General features: G+C 33.5%; 1 protein-coding gene across 2 annotated transcripts in view; it reads left to right on the top strand.

The window, feature by feature from the left end:
• LOC115877354 (TNF receptor-associated factor 3) overlaps positions 1-15,259 on the top strand; it is a 31,340-nt gene extending 16,081 nt beyond the window's left edge. Inside the window, exons 6-8 of one of the 2 annotated variants that reach the window (XM_030893495.1) lie at positions 180-334; positions 1,806-1,958; positions 15,154-15,259. In XM_030893495.1, the coding sequence (XP_030749355.1) occupies positions 180-334; positions 1,806-1,958; positions 15,154-15,156 (311 nt within the window). In that variant the 3' untranslated portion in view covers positions 15,157-15,259. Of the gene's footprint in view, positions 1-179; positions 335-1,805; positions 1,959-4,610; positions 4,910-15,153 lie in introns of those variants that run through there. The other variant, XM_030893494.1, reaches the window with a different exon arrangement.
• Positions 15,260-20,961: the final 5,702 nt, after the last annotated feature.

Below are 20,961 nucleotides of genomic sequence, written 5' to 3'. Positions count from 1 at the left end.
AGGTACAGTGAGAATCAACCTTTACCTAGGTAAACACTAAGTCTAGACAACACCCTCCTTATTGTGGAATTAGTTATTCATCAACCTGATTTTCAATCGGGATCAAAACGCTTTTTAATAAAAAGTAATAGAAAGCTATTAAGTAGAAATTATTATGAAATGATTGATGCTTTTTGCAGGTTTAGTTAGCTCGTACGATAGTAATTCTGGATGCTGTAAGAGATTACTTTGGAGAATAACAGAAGTTGAATCTAAGCTAGCCAGAGCAAAAGAAAATGATATTGTACTTAGGAGTCCGGTGTTTTACACGCATCAATATGGATATAAAATTAGGGTAATGTGATTATTGTTTATATAGTATTAAAATTAGTTTTATTTGTTATTAAGTAGATAGTGGTATTTTATTGGTCCTATAATTTACTATTGCCTAATTTTCTAACATCTCTATAGGCACAAATGTATAATTAAAAAAAGGTTTTATAAACATTATATTTTATATAAACCCTAGATCATATATACTTACGTGGACACGTAAATCACTATGGAAACTGGTGCAAACATATCAAAGCCTTGCAATTATCTCTTCCTGTATTGCACACGCGGTGCTTCTACTTTATCTTTCCTTGTCGAGGACATATCGTCCCCGCGCCAAATTAGAATATTAATTTTAAAAATTTAATTTGTAAAATGCATATATTTGAACAATAAATTGAATGTTTACTGTCACAAAAAAATAAGTTAAATGAAAAATACATTTAGCCACTCCGAACAAATATCAATATATTTATAGGAAATTTAAATAGAAAATATATGTGTAGTTTAATATAAATAAAAGAACAACTGAATACTTTACTTGCCTAGGAAAAGGTAATTCGGAGACCTTTATATTAGAACTTCCACACACCAAACACTTTCTAGTAATTTTTTACGAGTATTTAAAAAGTTCAACGAAAAAAAAAATATATAATTATTGCACTAACTTAAAATTAACTTCCCACTGAACACACGTGCATCCTTGGCTATATGGCTGTATATAATGGAAATAAGATTATAACAAAATTTATGACAATACGATGACAATGGAAAGTTTGTCCATAACAATGAATAATTTTTTCTTTCCAGTGGCTTAACTTGACAACTGGAGGCCTCGGTGCAAGATATTTTTGGAGGCCCCTCAGTAAAGAACAAAACCAAAATAATGTATATTTTATTAAATATTTTTTTGAATGGCTCTGCGGGGCCCCGAGTTCCTGTGGGGCCCCGGTGCTTCGCACTGAACTGCCCTATGATAACTACGCCACTGGTACTTTCTAAATCGTATAAAATTGTGATTATTTTAGAAATAGTGCAACTTTTAATGCGCAAGCCATTAACTTTTTCACAAATCTGAAAGGCGCATATTTATGTCCTCACAAAACTTCAATTCTTTCCCTATTTAACCGACTCTCTATCTCCAGTACTTTCTCAGATACCTATAGAGAACATCGTAGAAAACTCACCCTGTATTTACATTTGCTACATTAAGTTGACATTTTTCTTGCTAAGACTATAACAGAAAAGACCAATAGACGAATATATTATGATTTACTTTATACTTATTTCATAAAGTGATAAAGCAAAGTTATTATAGATATAATATAAAGTAATGACACATATTATAAATATATCAGTCTGTTAAGAAGAAGGTCATTAAAATTCATTAAGTAATATCTTGTTTTTAATCTCCTCGATTATTTAATTTTATTTGTATAATTACCTATAACTTATAAGTTCTATTATAATTTATTAAAAACGATTTGTCGTAGGTTCTGCTTTATTTAAATGGTTTAAACAAATGGAAAGACAGATACGCACTAGCATGCCTTCATGTTCTAAAAGGAGAATACGACATGCTTTTACCTTGGCCATGTTCTATTGAAGGGACTGTTACATTGCGAGACCTTTCAAATATTAGTCAGGTATGTACCTACTTAAATATTAGGACATTTCTGTTAAATCACACTATGCATAGGTTACTGCATCCAGCTGCATGATTATTACGCTCATAGTATTTTTAATCAAAACGTAATTTGTATGTATAATTATGAATAGGAGAATAAGGGTTCGAACTCACTGACGACCGGGGCCCGAATTCTGTAACTCCGAAAACGCTAAGCGCTTTTAGACGCTCATGACGTTAATTTTCGCTGAGCGCGCACTTAACTACCGATTTGGGTATTCTCATCTGACGCGCTTGGCGTCTTTACTGATTGCGCTAAGCGCTTTGAAAACGGTTGCCTTAAAGGATCGTTTTGCTTGTCGAACTGTCAGTGAAAATCGAAAAATTTGTGATTTTGTGCGTTATCTTGCTCTTAATAAAATATAATAAAAAAATTAATTCTTCTTATATAAATTTAATTAATTAATAATTAATGAAATAATTAATTCTTCTCAATAAGTAATTGATAATTTACGACTTGGCAGCTATAAATATTGTTCAAAACATCGAAAATGCTGAGAAGAGCCTTCAACACTTCCCTCGTATAATAAGAATAATAACATATCCATAGAAAAATACCTTGACTTAACTCAACAATAGGTTATGAAATTCACGTAACATTGACATTTTTCATTGTTACATCCGTCAGTTATCAACTTTTGACTGTTAGCTACATTAGAAATTGTGAGGTTGCCAATATGTGCTCAACGCGTATCCAGAAAACGATTCGCATGGCAACGAGAATACCAAAATCGACTGCCTTGCGTTTCGCTGATCGAATACTTGCGCTCAACGCTTTGAAAGCGTAACGTTTTTATGTCAAAGTTACAGAATACGAGCCCAGGGCCCGTATTCTGTAACTTTGACATAAAAACGTTACGCTTTCAAAGCGGTGAGCGTAGGTATTCGATCAGCGAAACGCAAGGCAGTCGATTTTGGTATTCTCGTTGCCATGCGAATCGTGTTCTGGATACGCGTTGAGCACATATTGGCAACATCACAATTTCTAAGTAGCTAATAGTCAAAAGTTGATAACTGACGGATGCAACAATGAAAAATATCAATGTTACGTAAATTTCATAACCTATTGTTGAGTTATGTCAAGCTACTTTTCTATGGATATGTCATTATTCTTATTATACGAGGGAAGTGTTAAAGACTCTTCACAGTATTTTCGATGTTTTGAACAATATTTATAGCTGCCAAGTCGTAAATTATCAATTACTTATTGAGAAATTTATAGAAGTAATAATTTTCACTAAAGAGCAAGATAACGCACAAAATCACAATTTTTTCGATTTTCACTGACAGTTCAATCCTTTAAGACAACCGTTTTCAAAGCGCTCTGCGCAATCAGTAAAGACGCTAAGCGCGTCAGACGAGAATACCGAAATCGTTAATTAAGTGTGCGCTCAGCGAAAATTAACATCATATACGCTGAACGTCTAAAAGCGCTTAGCGTTTTCAAAGTTACAGAATACGGGCCCAGGTCGCAACGACCTGGCCGTCGGCTGGCCGGATGTATTGAGCTGCGGCCAGATGAACCACCAGTTTCAACAGAGTTGTCAGATCTAACAATCTTTTACGTTTTACCAATTAGAAAATATTGTTTCAGAAAGAACTAAGTTTCAGAAATGTTAAAATATCCGAGTTAACTAAAAAGCGAAGTTGCTATTAATGAGCTTATTAAATGTTCTAATATTAAATAATGCATTTAAAATATTCTTGGATTTTTCGTTAATAAATACTGGTGTGGTAAATGGAGTAAGTAAAATCTCCAATCCTGACTATGCGATAACGACGTTATTTCCATGTTTTTCAAATCCGCGATGCCTACTATTCCATCAGTCGTTTCATAACAGAATATTCTACATCCTACGCCTATGTAATTTAATATGTGTAGAGTGAGACATGTAACTCGTGAGATTTTCAGCATTATATCAATAAAGGACAAAAACTGTATTGTTCCTACAGACGTGTCCAGACTTTGACATTTTAGCCCGAACGAACCGAGCGCGCACGAACAAGCAGAACAAATAGGCCGAACAAAAAGCATTGTGTACGCGCGACCGACGAAAAGGAAGATATTCTGTTTCTTTTTTCTACTGATATGGACTTCTACTGATGGCTCTTATCGACTTTAAAACTTCAGACACTGGCTCTAAATAAAAGCATGTAGAAAGTTTAGCTTCCAGTTATTTCAATGTTTACAATATAAATTCCTTTTTTTTATTGTTACTGAGAATCTACAACAGTAAATATTTCTATTTTTATGAATATTTAAGTTACTTTTACTCTTAATTTTTTTAAAAAATAATGTACCTAGTAGAAATATAGTCTAATGAACCCTGTTTGAGAAACGTTAAATTAAATATAATATTTAAAATACAGTTGTCCTCCTGGTACTTACTTGACTACAATACAACTAAAAAAATAATTTAATAAAAAGAACAAGTGGTTGGAACAAGAACAACAAAACACCAAATATAATAATTGTATATACGAAATAGTATATAGTAGAGATATATAAAAAAATATTTTTAATAAATAGAATTACTTTTGTAATAATAAAATAAACTTTTATAGCATTTATTAATTGATACCTTGTACATTTCAAAATTATTTTTTATAGCCCAAAAACTTCATGAAATATATTAAAACTAAAAAAAGGCAAGGAGATGAAGATGAAGACGAACCTCAAGAATCAAATTCGACATATATTTTTATACCTCATAGTACCTTACTTAAAGGAAATTACATTAAAGAAGACTCGTTGTTTTTAGATATTAATATAAACGAAGACAACAAATACGAAACAGCAATTTAGTATAAATATTTTGTATGTAGCTTTGTTATATTTTTATTTATTATTTATAGTTCTTTTTTTACAATTTTATTTATAGTAATTTATAATAAATAAATTTGAAATTAGTATGTATTATGTTTTACTTACTGTTCCACCTATTTTACATTGTTGTGTTGAAAAAGAAATTAAATATGTAGGTTTATGAGTCATCTAAAATAGTATTCCTATTCGCATAGGTATGCGAGACATACAATTCTAGATCATAATATATTTGCGTAAATAACTAAGAAAACTGTCCCGAACACCTACGAGATGACTATTATCTTATTTCTTGACTGTGCACTGTACTACTACTTTATCCTTGTCCAAGAACTATCGTCCACGACCCAAATTTGAATATGAATGAAGTGGTGGTTCATGATCTAACCTTAAATGTGACAAAATCAATATCACACCACTATCAAAAAATCTTTATTTGTAATTTTATTGTTTGGTTATTTTTGGCGTTATTTGAAAAACGGTAAAGAGAAAATATGTTTCTTTTATCGAGACCTACCAGCCCTACTTTTACGAACTGTTGATGGCTGAGTAGCCGAAACCGATGACTCAAAGATTTTTGATAGTGGTTTGATATTGATTTTGTAAAAAACACTCTGTAAGCGTGCTGTAATTGCTTTGGTTTTGGTTTGGTGTGGCTTTGGTTTGGTTTTGCTTTGGATTTGGTTTTGTTTCACTCTTTAGTTTTTTTTTCGTTTTTCTGTTTAATTAATGTCTATCTATATCTCTAGCAATTAAAAAGAAAAATATGATGTAATTTCTATCTATTAATCCACTCCTTTTTTGTTTTTCTGAATAATGCGCGTCACAAAAAATTCAGTGAAAATTGCAACATTGTGTTTTCTTCTGTCTGTGCCATGTCGAATCATGTGTTAACATTCTCTGTAACGTCAAATATTTGTAAAATAGTACCAAAATTAAATTACAATATTTTGAAATTCGGTGTATAATCCGCATTTAAAGTGAAACTTTTTTACACGTGCTGAGAGTAAAAATTTACTTCATTCGCTTCAAATATGCGCACATAGTGCACACACAATTTTTTTTATTAAAAAATACTACTAAGGTTTTGATCCTAAATCTCGTGTGTCTGGATAGTTTACCGGACCCCATTCCCCATTTTGAATATTCTAGTATAGTTAGAGACAAACCACTCCCATCATAAGTGATTCGGACACAATCATAGCACAATATATGCGGGGTATTTTCTCAATTAGCAGATGAGTTGACAATGACATTAGTAGTCCGTAAAGTGCCATAAGTAAGAACGCGATGTCAGATGATAAAATGTTTAATAGAAAGCACAATATATACCACATTAATTAATGCCAGTAAAAGATCCGTGTAAAGAATTTGCCTGTAGAATACAAGCTTGCCTGAAAAGTAAAGAAACAGTATAAATTTATATATAATTTTTATAACCAAAATTTTTATAGAAAACAATTTTCAAGAAACCGCTTGTGAAGATGCGATAGAAGAGATGCGTGAATGTTGTAGAAAATGGAAAGAGAAAAGTTATGTTTGTGGAGGTATTGATATAAGTTACAAAGAAACAAAGAAATGAGTCAGCAAAACACAATAAAAAAATTAATACATAAATAGCCTAGAACATTTTATTTAATTTTGTTGATAGCCAATACAAAAATCTTAGACAAATACAACTGAAGGATAATTCCACACTTAGTCATAGAAACAAAATATGCATTCAGAATCAAAGTCATTCAGATATTATTCAGAAACTAGTTTCTCTGCTACATGTGAAGCAGAATAATTTGACTACTAACAAGAATTACCTTAAAGAAACCTTAAGAATTTTTTGCATCAAATTATTTAACACTAAAAACAAGAATTTAATTTTAAGTTTTCTTTATTTCACTTTCTGTTGGTACAGGTAAAACCTTACAGGTACTACATATAAGGTTTTTTAATAGTTGCAATAGGCCAGCCTGCAGGTATCGCACTGAATATCTCTGAAAACACTGTACTATAAAAATACATCTTTGATATACATATTCTTGTAACGCCATAGATAAAAATAAAAACTTGGGGTTATAAGATATGGATCTAACCAAATAATAATGCTTTAGGAAAATTTGCTCGCGAAATTATTAGGGTAAACTAAAGGTAAGATAACATAACAACCCTTTGATTAACCCGGTGGTATAGAATGTATTAAGTGGTATAGAATGTATAATGTAGAATTAGTGAGAGAGGGGGTTAATCACTGCGACCTAAAATATCTATTGTGCCCCCCTTCTTTGAGTTATAACTCATCAAAAAGTCTACCCCATCATACCCCTGTTGTAGAGGGGACAGGGTATTCCCCATCCTCCTCTGACAACAAATGTTCATCCTCCCATGGTACACACCCTTTCACGGTTGGAGTTTGGCCCTCCGTACCCTTCACAGTCGAGGAGCTTGCCTCCGGCTGAGGTACCCGCAAGGTGTATGCTAGAGGATCTGTCTCCATTTTCTCCACCTCTTTAACTTGGTCTCTGCTTAGACTTAATACCGGCGTTGTCCCGTATCTATAATAGAAGATGCGTCCCTCTTTCTTTATTGCTTCCTTGGATTTGAGGGTAGTTCCTATTGTGAGGATCTGACCATGATCCTCCTACCTCGAGTTGATGACTCGCCAACGCGATGTGCTTACATTGAAGTGCTGACCCTGGATAAGGCTCAGCAGGTAGGTGGTGTCCTCCCCTTTGCTCCTCGGCAGGAAGACCGTGATGGCCACCCCTTTAAGGATCTTTTCTACCTTCACTATAACCAGTTGCCCTTGCCAATTTTTAAGCTTAGGTGCGATTTCCACCAACCAATTCGCCGATTCTTGAGATACAAAATCTATGAGGATCATGCCCACCCGAAAGTGTATTCCCTCAAAACGCAACGGACCCACATTTTGTAGATCATTGTGTTGCGACTCGATCGCCACTACTTCGTCCAGTATAGTCTCTTTTAGAGACGTTTGCTGGTCGGTGGTCAGAGCAACCTCTAGGAAATCCTTTGGTAGCACCGCCATTTTCATTTGTCCAGCAACAGCGGTAAAGCTGGTGATACATCCATGTTTGCCTCCCGGTGTTGGACGGCTTTCAATCCTGGCTTTTTTCTCTCCCTGTCAGAGGTTCTCGCTCCCTTTCTTGCCCTTTGATGGAGATGAGTCAGGCTGTTTCTTGGTTTCTTTACTCCCCGTTTCGGAGGAGTGTTTTCGAGTTCACCACATACGACACGGAGTATTATAGCTAAACGATTAGATTTTTACAAATTTTAAGTTAACGTTCGTTGAAGGACTATTAGAGCTACAATTTAGAAATAATTTTACAAGATACAGAGTGTCCCAAATAAGTATAAAATGCTATAGTTGTATTTTTTAAATGGAACACCCTGTATATTATTACATTTTTAGATTCTACGATTGAAATAAAGGTAAATTTTATTAAGGTTTATCACACTTAAACCTTACCGTTTTTGAAATATTTTCAATTTTGTGAAATTGCAGTAAAAATTTTAAGGCTTCATTTCTCCAAGGGTATTAAAGTTTTTAATACTAAATATTTACTGAAGTTTATTTATTGATCAGTTATTGTGTTGCAATAATAAAAATTGTACTACCTTATACAGAGTGTCTAAAATTTTATTTTAAATAATTACTAGCTTTAAACGGCAATAACTTGTTTAATTTAAATAGAGCGCCCTGTATATTTTAGGAGAATCAGATGCATAATTTAATTGTCTATCAAATTGTATTATACCACTTTTTACCTATCCCTTCAAGTTTTCGTAGAAAATGCATTTTCTTATAATTTAGATCTCATTTATCAATCAATATCCCCATGGAATATTGACATTGTGAGATTGTTTTTAAAGCAACAAATGTACAAAATGTACAGGCTAGTAATATTATCGTTTTTAGCAAAACGATAATATTACTAGCCCATTTGTATGCAAAAAGAAAACTATTTAAATCTTTATAAAAGAGTATACCATTAATTAAATATACGACCATTATTTCCGCCCAAATACTAATTAATTACGTACTTAATTATGTTCGTGAATAAGTTATTCAAAATAAATGTGGATTTGAATCAGAAATCAATATAATAATAAGTTATAAAAATGAATGTCTCTGTTGTTACAAATAAGCATTTGGCAAAAAATGAAATATCATTTTTAAGGTGTTACTTTTTATCACACTGTCTAATACACATAAAAAATTCAGTTTTTTAGTTTTTGGAGCAATTATTATTAATCAACGCAAACAGTCAATTAATGTAGTTTGAATACAGGAATCATTTTAATTGGTCCTTTTTAACAAATATTTAAACAGTTTTTTTTATTTTTTAATGAAATAAACAAAGTATATCGAGAATATTAGTATCTGTACTCTTTAAAAATTTGGTACATCTTTAAAAATAATCTAAAATGTCAGTCTTCCATGGATATATTGATAAATGAATTTAAAATTACAAGAAAATGCATTTTCTACGGAAATTTGAAGGTATAGGTAAAAAATGGCATAATACAATTTGATAGACAATTAAATTCTGCATCTGATTCTCATAAAATATACAGGGTGTTCCATTTAAATTAAACAAGTTATTGCCGTTTAACGCTAGTAATTATTTAAAATAAAATTTTAGACACTCTGTATAAAGTAGTATAATTTTTATTATTGCAACACAATAACTGATCAATAAATAAACTTCAGTAAATATTTAGTATTAAAAACTTTGATACCCTTGGAGAAATGAAGCCTTAAAATTTCGACTACAATTTCACAAAATTGAAAATATTTCAAAAACGGTAAGGTTTAAGTGTAATAAACCTTTATCAAATTTACCTTTATTTTAATCGTAGAAACTAAAAATGTAATAATATACAGGGTGTTCCATTTAAAAAAATACAAGTTTGATATTTTTTATTTATTTGGGACACTCTGTATCTTGTAAAAATATGTTTAAATTGTAGCTCTAATAGTCCTTCAACGAACCCAAAACTTACAATTTGTAAAAATCTAATCGTTTAGCTACAATACTCCGTGTCGTATGTGGTGAACAACCCTGTATAATTTCCTTATAGATACTTTGATAAGCGTATACTTATATACACTGGATGATATACATACAATACATTAAATGTCGAAAAGACAGTGGTTTGGTTTGGTTGGTTCTGTTATGGGTCGGAAAAACAGTGATTTAAAAAATTATACTACAAGATTAAGTATTGTTGATGATAAACCAGTTATTACCTACATTAGATTGTGAGATATCCAGGATGAATTGTCTTCTCTTGTATTTTGTACCTAAAACCTCTTGGAAATTATAAAGTATTTCCTTTTTAATAGTTCATTCGTATTTAATATATGTATGTTTTTAATAAGAAAATCTAAGAAGAAAAAAGGAGAAAACCTGATAATAGGAAAAAATGTATACTGTTTTATTGTCGATATTTACACATGAAAAAGAAACGTAGTGATGAAGTTATATTAAAGTTGTTATTCTAAAGCCGATGTAATAGATAAAGATAATTACTATTGATTTTCCTTAAATAATTTAGTAGCACTCTTGTAGTAATATTAATTACACTTCATATTATTACTCGATTGAGTCGGGATAATGTAGTCAAAATGTTTTATTTTAACCGTCAAGATATTCGATTCTTTTATCCAATATCTATTTGTTTGTGCATATTTGGATTCTTTTATCCCTATAATTTTGAACAAAGAAAACTTTCACATTCAAATTATTACTCAATATATGTTATTATCTTAATACTATTTCATATTTTTTTGGCTTATTTAAATCATCAGTATTTAAAAGATTTTTTTGAAGATACCAAGTCAGACTTCAGATTACTGGATCAGATCATTAATTTTCTTGGAAATTTAATGATATGTTCAACTATTGTCCTATATCATCAACGCAGAAAACTTATTGAAGACATTATGAATGGAATGTATTATTTGGAGGGTTCCCTCAACCTAAAATCAAGGTCAGAAATGGAAAGAAATATTTTTAAAAATCCCTTTTTCCAGTTCTGCATAATAATTGTTATATCAATTACACTCGTTTGTTATAACATGTATGTATGGAGAGAACAACCGATTTTAATAAAGGCATTTTTTAACGAATACATATTCTCGCTTCACAATTTATTGCTAACTTTTAGTTTCTTAAGTTTTAATTTATCATTAAAACTAAAATATGAAAACATTCGCAAGGGTATAGACATGATTTACTTATTACCACTGAAAACGTCTTTGAAGCTTTTAAGGAGATACCGCTATATGGTATATCAAATTAACGAAATTATTAGAAAACTGAATTTGCTTTTTGGATTACCGTTTCTGGTTATGTACTTCGTATTTGGATTTCAAGAATTGCAATTGTTGTCCAGGCTTTATAGTCCTACTACTGATCTTGCCATAATGAGAGACAGTTGGAACAAATTGTTTATGGTTAGTTATATGTTTTCAAATACAGTAAGTATTATACAGGGTGACCCAGAAATAAGTGCAAGTATTTTAAGGGGTGGTAGATCTCGATAAAAGAAACATATTATCTCTTTATCGTTTCTCAAATAAGCCCAAAATAACGGAGTAGTACTTTGAAAATTTCCAAAAATTGTCTTTTTGCTAAAATTTTAAGAACCACTGTATCTTTTCTGGATTTTCTTTCTTGTAAATTTAATCTATTACCTATGTTGCCATATTATCAAAAAATATTTTTTTTAATAAAAACTAAAAAAAAATCTAAAAAAAAATTCAAAAATTCGGAATTTTCATTTTTTTGTGAAAAAAACCTCATAGGCGTGTTTCTGGGGTTGAACTATACTACCAGTTAAAATACTTGCACTTATTTCTGGGACACCCTGTATTAAGTAAAACTTATATATTACCTATATTAAAAAACTGATTGACTGAGATTAGTGACTGCATTACCGGTTTATCGATTTACCAGTTAAATGTACTAAAAACGCTGTCAAATATTACCGGTAAATTGTCTTGAAATACCGGCAATCATTAACAAAATAAATACATATTATGCACTATGCTAGAGGCCGGAGGCCAAATTTGTCAGAACTCCTACTAGAAGAAAATTTATTAAAGGCCTAAACCTTTTTTTTCAACTTTTATTACGAATGCAATAGATTTATTACAACCTTTATTTTTTTAAAAAAAATCCCGTAAAAAATATATTATTTTTTAGTTAAGTTTTAACGAAAAAATATGGTATAATTTTTAATCGCAGCATTGCATTCAATAAAAGTTGCTGTGAAGTACTTGCAAAAATTCAAACCAGTTTTTAACATATTTTGCTTTAAAATGTAGGATTGCTGAAGTACACATCAGAGCACAACTTTAAAACACCCTTTACACTATGCAAATGTTTCACGAAACATTTCTGGAAATATTTCGTAAAACATTTCGCGAATAATTTTTCTAAATGCTTTCAGCACTCAATGCTTTATGTTGCGGGGAATCTTGGCTTGTCTCGGTCGCAAACTCCGAAACAGATCGAAATCGACCGAAGAGACAAGCTGAAGTTGGTCAAGACAAGCCGACATAAGCCTTGACAACCGGAGATAAGCCAAGACAAGACAAAGGTAGACGAGGTAATACGACCTTGACCTACTTCGAACTGTTTTCCGAATATTGTAGTGGGTGTATAAGTTTCAAGTGCCGATGTCTTTCAATACTTATATAGTCCTATGTGTAAACAATCGGATTCTAAAAATTATAGTCTATGAGCCAGTGGTAGGAAACCTATATGTAATTTATAAAACCTAAAATTTCATCTTTTCATTAAGATCAGTTTCTAAGGATTAACTTATTAACCTCTAGAATAGTCTATTATGCCCTTTTTGAGTCACATCTTCGTTATGCCCTTCCATTCTGGGGTACTTGCTGCGCAACAAAATTCGATCGTATTTTTAAACTTCAAAAAAGAGCAGTTCGATATTTATTGGGATTGAACACTAGAACTCACTGCCAGAATTTCTTTAAAATTTTCAAAATACTAACTCTACCTTATTCTTTATTCATTTATGAAACCGTTTGCTTAATCCGCAAGCACATATCTTCTATTCCCGAAAGGCCATCTCACAACTATCCACTTAGGAATGTGGAGCACGATCTTTATCTGCCAACTCCGAGCTCAGAACTAGTTAAAGGCTCAATACTGTACAATGCCAAAAAAAATGTATAATCATCTGCCATTGGATATATATCAAGTCGCTTTCATTCATTCACGCATTTTGCAAAGCTCTGAAATTATACTTACTGGAAAGAGCCCTATATGCGGTAAACGATTTTTTTGTTGATGTTTAATCATGAACAATTTTGAATTTTAAAATTTTGATCATCTCACACACAGGTTAAAAATCTAGTATTTAATATTTTATAACTCTTAAATGATTATATCCATTTACAATTTTCCTATTGTAAAATTTTATTGATACGCCTTTTTTTGTGTTCTGCAATGTCCATGTATGTTCTATTTGTAATTTTAATGACGTAATTTTTTTTGAATTGTATGATTTGTATTGTATGATATTTTTTATTATTTGTATATGTGTATGTACATTTAATATATGTATATTTTTTGTGCTTTTGTTTGTTTTTTAAATGCTTTGTCGATGAAGCTATTTTTGGCTTTTTGTACAATTAGACCAGTCGACAAGTGGTTTTAGGTGGAAATAATTAGGGGCAAGCTGCAATAACACTTATTCTCTTTGTTTTGCTTTGTTGAATACTCTACTAAATTTGCACGGTCTACCGATCCCGGATTTGGCCGCCATATTGGAAAATACTGTCAAATTACGAAATTTTTTTATGTTTTTTTTAAATAACTCGGTCTGGGTGCACTGTACAGAAAATTTGAAAGAGACCAAAAAGAAAGCCATTTAAATTCTCTACAAAAAGATCCTATTCACCGATTTCGTACATGAACAGGTTAACGAGATACAGGCGCTTAAATACAAAGTATATATTTTCTAGTGGTTCATTTAATTTGAGAAACTGATTCTATGTAAATTTGAATAATTTGCCAGTACAAATTTATGTTTTTCTTGTGCTCGTTTCCACACTACCTGGCGGTAGAGCACTCGGCGCACTTTTTTTATGTGGTTTTTCCTATAGGCCTAATCCTAATCTTTGTGTCTTACTTCGGAATAGTATAATGAGACACTAAAACTAAAAGTCGCCCGAACTGGTTTGCGTAACTGACCGCACCCCGGCTGCCGTCTCGCGCTGTTGTCGAATAGATCAAGTATCAAATTTAACGCTAGCGCACATTAAGATGTATTTAAAAAAAATTGGCACCGGGGAGCACGTATAGCCGCCTGTACTAAAATATGTTAATAAAAATTTGGTAGGCAGTTCTTTTATTTTCAAAGTAAAGGAATTTTTCCAATTTTGGTCCGCGGTTTTTTCCCCATTCCGCCACCTAGGGTCGCGTCCGATGGGAGTTTGGAGTTCTCCACACGGATTTTCTCAAAAACGGACTACGGAAACACGGAATATCTCAAAAACTGCGACTTTGACTGATTTTGATGTTATTACAAATTTTATTGCAAATATTATTCCTAATCTTCAATTGAAAACCGCGTTTCGCTAGCTACTGTAACTTTGGAGTTTTCGATTTTTAAAATTTTTAACCCCCTCCCATACCCCCTTACCAACCCCCCACCCTCACCAAAAACTAATGGCCAGATTCTCGGGTGCCACAGTGTTTTTGTGCCAAATTTGGTTAAAATCGGTGTAGCGGTTTTTGAGTTATCGTGTTACAGACGGACAGACAGACAGACAGACACCATGAAAATGTTTTATATTTAGGTCATTTATGACCCAAATAACTCATTTTGAGTGAAATTTAAAAAACTTTTTTTTTGCCGATCGTAATAGCCTACCATACCTGTTGTTATGGTTGGCTAATAAGCCTTAGATGTTAATTGCTATAATTTTAGAACTGATAAGTTTACGAGAATAATTAATAGAATCTTTTTTGTAGAGAATTTAATTTTCTTTATTTCTAGTTACCTGAATTTTTTTTCTGCAATGCACCCAGACCGAGATATTTTAAAAAATCCATAAAAATGTAGTTTTTATATCGACTTTTTCAAAATGGTGGCCAAATCCGGGATCGACAGACCGTGCAAATTGAATATATCATTCAGCACATCAAAACTAAGAAAATAAAAAATCATTCCGCTTGCCCCTAATTATTTCCACCTAGGCCTATTTAAAACGACGTACCGACTGGCCTAAATAAAGCGTTATTTATTTATATATTTTTTATTTATTTATTTCTAGTGAGTCTCTCATACCTGCCAACCATGAGATGGATTCTCGCTAAGCCAGTGAGGTGGAGTCTTGACTGTACAGGCTGACCTAAACTGGACACTTTTAAAGAAAAAATCACTGTAATTCTTTTGATATGGAAAATTTTCTGTTTTTATTAACAAACTATTTATTTAAAACATTTCCAAAGCACTTTTTGCGTAGAATTTAAAAGTTTAAATATATTTTGTTTAAATAAACAATTTAGTTATCAACATAAAAATTGATTTTTTATATGGGACATACAGTATATTTTTACATCTCTGAATAGGGTTGAATAGGTTGAATAAAAAAGGTTGCTTTTATTTTTATTTTTTCGCCTAGTTCTGATATGGAAATATTCCCGTGAATACCGGTAAACAGGTAATTCACCGATTATCGGTAAATTGAAAAGTCAATTAGATAGAACAAGAAATCCAAAGTCGATTACGTACCTGCATAAATATCTTTTTTACTTTCAGGCATTGTTGTGGTCAACAACTTACAGCTCGTCGATAGTTTCTAAGCAGTCATCTCTACTTTATCAACAATGTGAAAGTTTGCGTCAATATTTATATTGTCAACCGGAGCACTTAAAAGAATTAAAAGACCTAGGCCGGCAAATCAAGGACTGTAATGCCAAGTTTTCAGCAGCTGGGTTTTTCAATATTGTCGACAACACTTTATTTTACCATATAAATATAACTTTCACATATTTTATTGTAATTACACAAATTAAAAAGTAACCGTATTAAAAATATAAACTATAAAATGACAAGCTTATTGTTGTTTATTTTCTCTTGAACTAATGTTGCTTTAAGCGTTTTAGAATGATACCTGTATTTTTCGTGTCTTTGACAATCCCTAGGGCTCCGACCCAATAAGATGTCTCATATTTTAATGATCTCTGCCCATTCCAAGCACCGAATATTACTTCTCCTGTGATCCAAGCTTTAAGAGACGATGGGATTCAAAGACCACTCGGTTCTACATATTCATGGCAAGCTATATTAAATTTAACATTAGATGATCAATGGTCAGACACTTACCATATCAAATTTACGGACAAGACTATAATTTTTCTTTTATCTATAACTACATTGGTCATCTACTACGTCATCAACTCTATTTTTTTTTTGTTAAAAGTATCTAAAGATGAGGTCAGGATTAACAATGAGGTCATTTATCCTTCTCGAAACGATGACATTAAGAACAAACATCTTAATTCTATAACCTATGCTACTCACAGTGAGTGTAAAAATATATCTTATTGTGTCCACTGCAAGCTTGAAGGACATCAGTCTGGTAGTCCAAGTTGTAATTTAAATCCGTAGCCAAAAAGGGATTTGTTTAGTATAAATGTCCAAACTCAAGATATTTCAAATGAATACTGATAGAAGCCGGCAAGCACATGACCTGGCATTGGCTACTGCAAGAGAGATTAAAGCGTCTGTACTTTTAATCAGCGAACCTAACAAAAAAAAATGTGTTGGCAAGGACTGAGTCCAAGTTATTAATACTGATGCCGGTATTATAATTGTAGACAACAACATTGTAGTAGAAAAACAAGGACATGGACCCGGTTATGCATTTGTTATAATTCAGAACCTTACTATTTTTAGCTGTTACTCATCAGGCAACAAAGATATAGAAGAGCTAGAAGACATGCTAAGTAGTATCGCACTTCAAATAAGAACAAATAACACAAAGGCCATAATAGCTGGAGATTTTAATGGTAAGTGTAAGAGAACAGATTTTTTAGCTGCAAATGACCTAATGATAGCCAACATAGATAACAATCCCACTTTCCATATTAGATCTCACTATTATGACAGAAGGAATAAGTAACTGGCTGGGAAGTGAGCAATAAAGAATCCCTTAAGGTAAGCGCGCATTTATTCGCATCGGACGGACGTATCGGACACACGGAACGGACGAAAATTATTATTTGCCTTATTTTAAATGAGACAACGCACATACATACGTATCGGACGCATCGTAGACACGGAAATCCGTTCAGAATTATTAGAAAAGAATTAAATCCGTATATACGATGCGTGCGGATGACGTCATTCGCAAATTCGATGAAATGCGCGATGTAAACAGGAATCGACTTGCAGAATTTGATTTGTTTTTAACGTTATTTTGAGCAGGTGCCTAAAAGAGTGAAAATGGATGACGGACTATTAATTTCTTTAGTGCAACAATAAAATGAACTTTATAATTTGAAAAACAAATAGTACAGTAATCAGTAAGGACGCCAAAATATATGGGATGAAATTGGGCAGATAATGAAACAACCAGGTAGATAGACGCAATATAATAGAATAAGTCTTTAACATATAGGTATATTTAAACAGCAGAAAAATCAGTTTAACATCTTTTTAAAAATACGGTTCATATTTACATTATGGACCCAAATTCGTTTTTTTTTTGTTCCTTTGCTCTTCCTCTTCAAATGCCACATGCAATTGCAAATAATAATTCTTCATCAGAAATACTACTCATTTTAAATTTAGGAAGCGAACGTGAAAAACAAAAGTTTCGTATTAGCCCGCTTCGAGGATTGCACTAAAATGAAAATGCGGGAAGAAAATCCGAATATATTCGGATATTATAATATGCGATGATAACAAATATATTGCGATTCGTCCGATGCGTCCGTTGCGTCCGGTGCGAACAAATGCGCGCTTACCTTTAGTCCTCATAATTATATAATTTATACGATTGAAAACATAGAGTTCACGCCTAACAACAAACAAAATGAGTCAGGCTGGCAAGTAGCCAAACTCAATAAGAGTAACCTAATAAATGCCATAGGAAAGATTAACGTAAAAGACGTCTCTCCAACCACATTCTCAGAAAACCTAAAGATGCTCTGCAATATGTCAATGCCAAAGAGAAAAACGTGCCAAAGACGGCCGCCTGTATATTGGTGGAATGACAACATTGCCAAACTAAGGGAAGAATGTATCAAAATGAGAAGAAACTTCACGAGACACTCTCACCGAAGTTTGCACATTTCTACCTAGCTTTGGGACGAATATAAAGTTCAAAAGAAAAAACTTAGAGATTCTATTAAAAAAGCTAAAAAAGATTGTTGGAAAACAATTTGTAATACCCTTGACTGTTATATATTTGGAAATGGATACAAAATTGTAATGAAGAAATTACATGGATTCAAAACAAATCCGAAACTCACTATGAGTTTTACGGAGAAGGTTGTCAGTAATTTATTTCCAAAACACGATACTGTGATATTTAACTGTGATATTAGTGATAAGATTATTAGTTTTAGCCAAGAAGAACTAAAAGAAGCCTGTGATAAGATTAAAAATAACAAATCCCCTGGATCTGGAAAAGTGCCAGCTGAAGTATTAAAAATTATAACAGAATTAAACTCTAAGTATATACTCTCTGTATACAACCAAATGGCTTATGAATTAAAGTTTCCTATTGATTGGAAGAAAGCTAAACTTATTTTATTGCCGAAAAGAAATAAAGAAATTCATGATCCAACAGCATACAGACCCATTAGTTTACTGGACGTAGAGGGAAAACTATACGAACATTTGATATTGGGAAAGCTAAAAGAGAAAGCTCTCGCAGCCCGATAAAAGTATCTCCGAAAAGCAGTACGGCTTTAGAAAGGGTCGACAAACTGTTGATGTCATACGTGAGGTACTTAGAATTGCGGATGATGCGGCAATTTTAGAATGAATTTAGAATGAGTGGGAGGGGGGTTAATCACTTCGACCTTACAGATCCATTGTGTCCCCCTTTCTTGAATCATAACTCATCATACAGTCCCAGGGCTTTGACAAAAGCCAGTATCTGGGACGGTTTTATAGAGGGTAGTTCTCCATCTCCAATATCAGTCGTACCAAAGTTCATGGCACAAATGGTTGTCGTCTGGGCGCACTCAGTGATGAGGTGTACTGGTGTTTCACCATCTTCCCCACAGAATCTGCATTCGCCGTTTCTTCTTAGTTTCAATCTATTGAGGTGTTCATTGAGGAGACAGTGTCCTGTTAAAAACCCCGTGACAATCCGAAGATTGTTCTTACTCAGACCCAGGAAGATCTGTGATTTTTCTTGATCATAAGCCCTCAGAAACTTCTTCGAGTGTCTTAGACCATTGCAAGATTTCCATTCCAGGTTGCGGATGGAATCTTCAAGTTCTTGAGTTCCGCCTTGAGTTGGTTACCACTTGGAAAGCAGAACGGTTCTGGTCCAGTTAGTGGAGTGTTCGCTCCTTTCCTAGCTAGATTATTTGCTTTTTCATTGCCTTCTATCCCTTGGTGAGCAGGCACCCAGTGTAGGAGGACTTTGTTTTCTTTGCCTAATTTATTCAGCTTCTCTAAGCATTTTTTGACCAATTTCGAATTGATTGATACTGAGTTGATCGCCTTTAACGCTGCTTGACTATCAGATAAGATGGCTATTTCTTGTTTCCGATAGTTCCTATCTAAGATAAGTTGTACGCATCTCTCGATAGCGTAGATTTCTGCCTGTAGGATACTAGGGTAAGTGCCCATTGGTTCTGAGTAATTAGCTCTCGGCCCAAACACTCCGATCCCTGTTCCCGTATTGGTTTTGGAAGCATCAGTATACCAAGTTATGGTATGGTCTTTTAACTGCTGGGCAAGCGTTTCGCTCTTCCAATCCTTCTTATTGCTCAATACTACATTGACATGTTTGTCAAAGTTGTACGTTCTTGGCATATCGTCCACTGGGAGTTGCAGGAGTGGTATTTCCTTTTGAGGGTGTTCCAAGCCCCTGATCTGACAATTCTCCCAGTACTAATTCCGTTAGTGACCATTCTAATCATTGTCGCATTGGCATATCTACCAATGACAATGTGCAGTGGTGTTAGATCTAGAATGACCTCCATTGCTGCTGTTGGACAGGTTCTCATGGCTCCTGTGATGCAAACACATGCTAGTCTCTCGACTTTGCATAGGTTTAGCCTTGCCGTCCGTTGCTCTAGTTTTGTGTACCAGGCAACTGCTCCATAAGTAATCATGGGTCTTACTATCATGGTATACATCCAGCGCAAAATGTTAGGGGAGCAGCCCCATCTATTTCCGGCCAGTCTTCTGCATATCATGAGAGCCTTTATGGCTTTGCTGGTAGTGTTCTTAATATGCCTGTTCCACAGGAGTTTACTGTCCAGGGTTATTCCCAGGTATTTAACTTCCTGTGTTGGCAGTATTTCCTTTCCATCTAGTTGGATTCTTTTCAAGTTTTTCAGACTTCGCCTTCTGGTGAATGGCACTATCGCGGTTTTGTCTGAGTTGATACTCAGCCCGACAGTCCTACACCATCTCTCAGTGATACGGAGTCCTCTTTGGATAATATCACACAAGGTGCCTTCATGTTTCCCCCGAGCGATCATGACTATGTCATCTGCATACCCAATGCAGTGTATTCCCGCTAGAGTTAATTCATCTAGTAGTTCATCCACCACCAAGCTCCACAGCAAAGGGGAGGTTACTCCACCTTGTGGAGTTCCTTGCGTTGTTTTAACAGCTACAGTTTTGGTGCCCATCTGAGCCTCTGCTGTTCGTGTTGACAGCATTTCCCAAAACCAGCGAATAATAGTTCTGTTCACCCCTCTTGTTTCTAGAGATCGCCTGACCACCTTATGTGGTATATTGTCAAACGCCCCCGCAATATCCAAGAAGGCACAAATTGCTGTTTCTTTGCTATCCAGACTTGTCTGTATTAGCTCCGTTAATTGGTACAGAGCAGTTTCTGTGGATCTGCCCGTTCTATATGCATGCTGACTATCATGCAGTG

The sequence above is a fragment of the Sitophilus oryzae genome, unplaced genomic scaffold (genome assembly GCF_002938485.1).
Source record: "Sitophilus oryzae breed Bouriz unplaced genomic scaffold, Soryzae_2.0 scaffold_1447_pilon_pilon, whole genome shotgun sequence".
Classification (NCBI taxonomy): Eukaryota; Metazoa; Arthropoda; class Insecta; order Coleoptera; family Curculionidae; genus Sitophilus; species Sitophilus oryzae.
The sequence above is the reverse complement of the archived record's forward strand: the minus strand, read 5'-3'. Positions and strand labels throughout refer to the sequence as shown.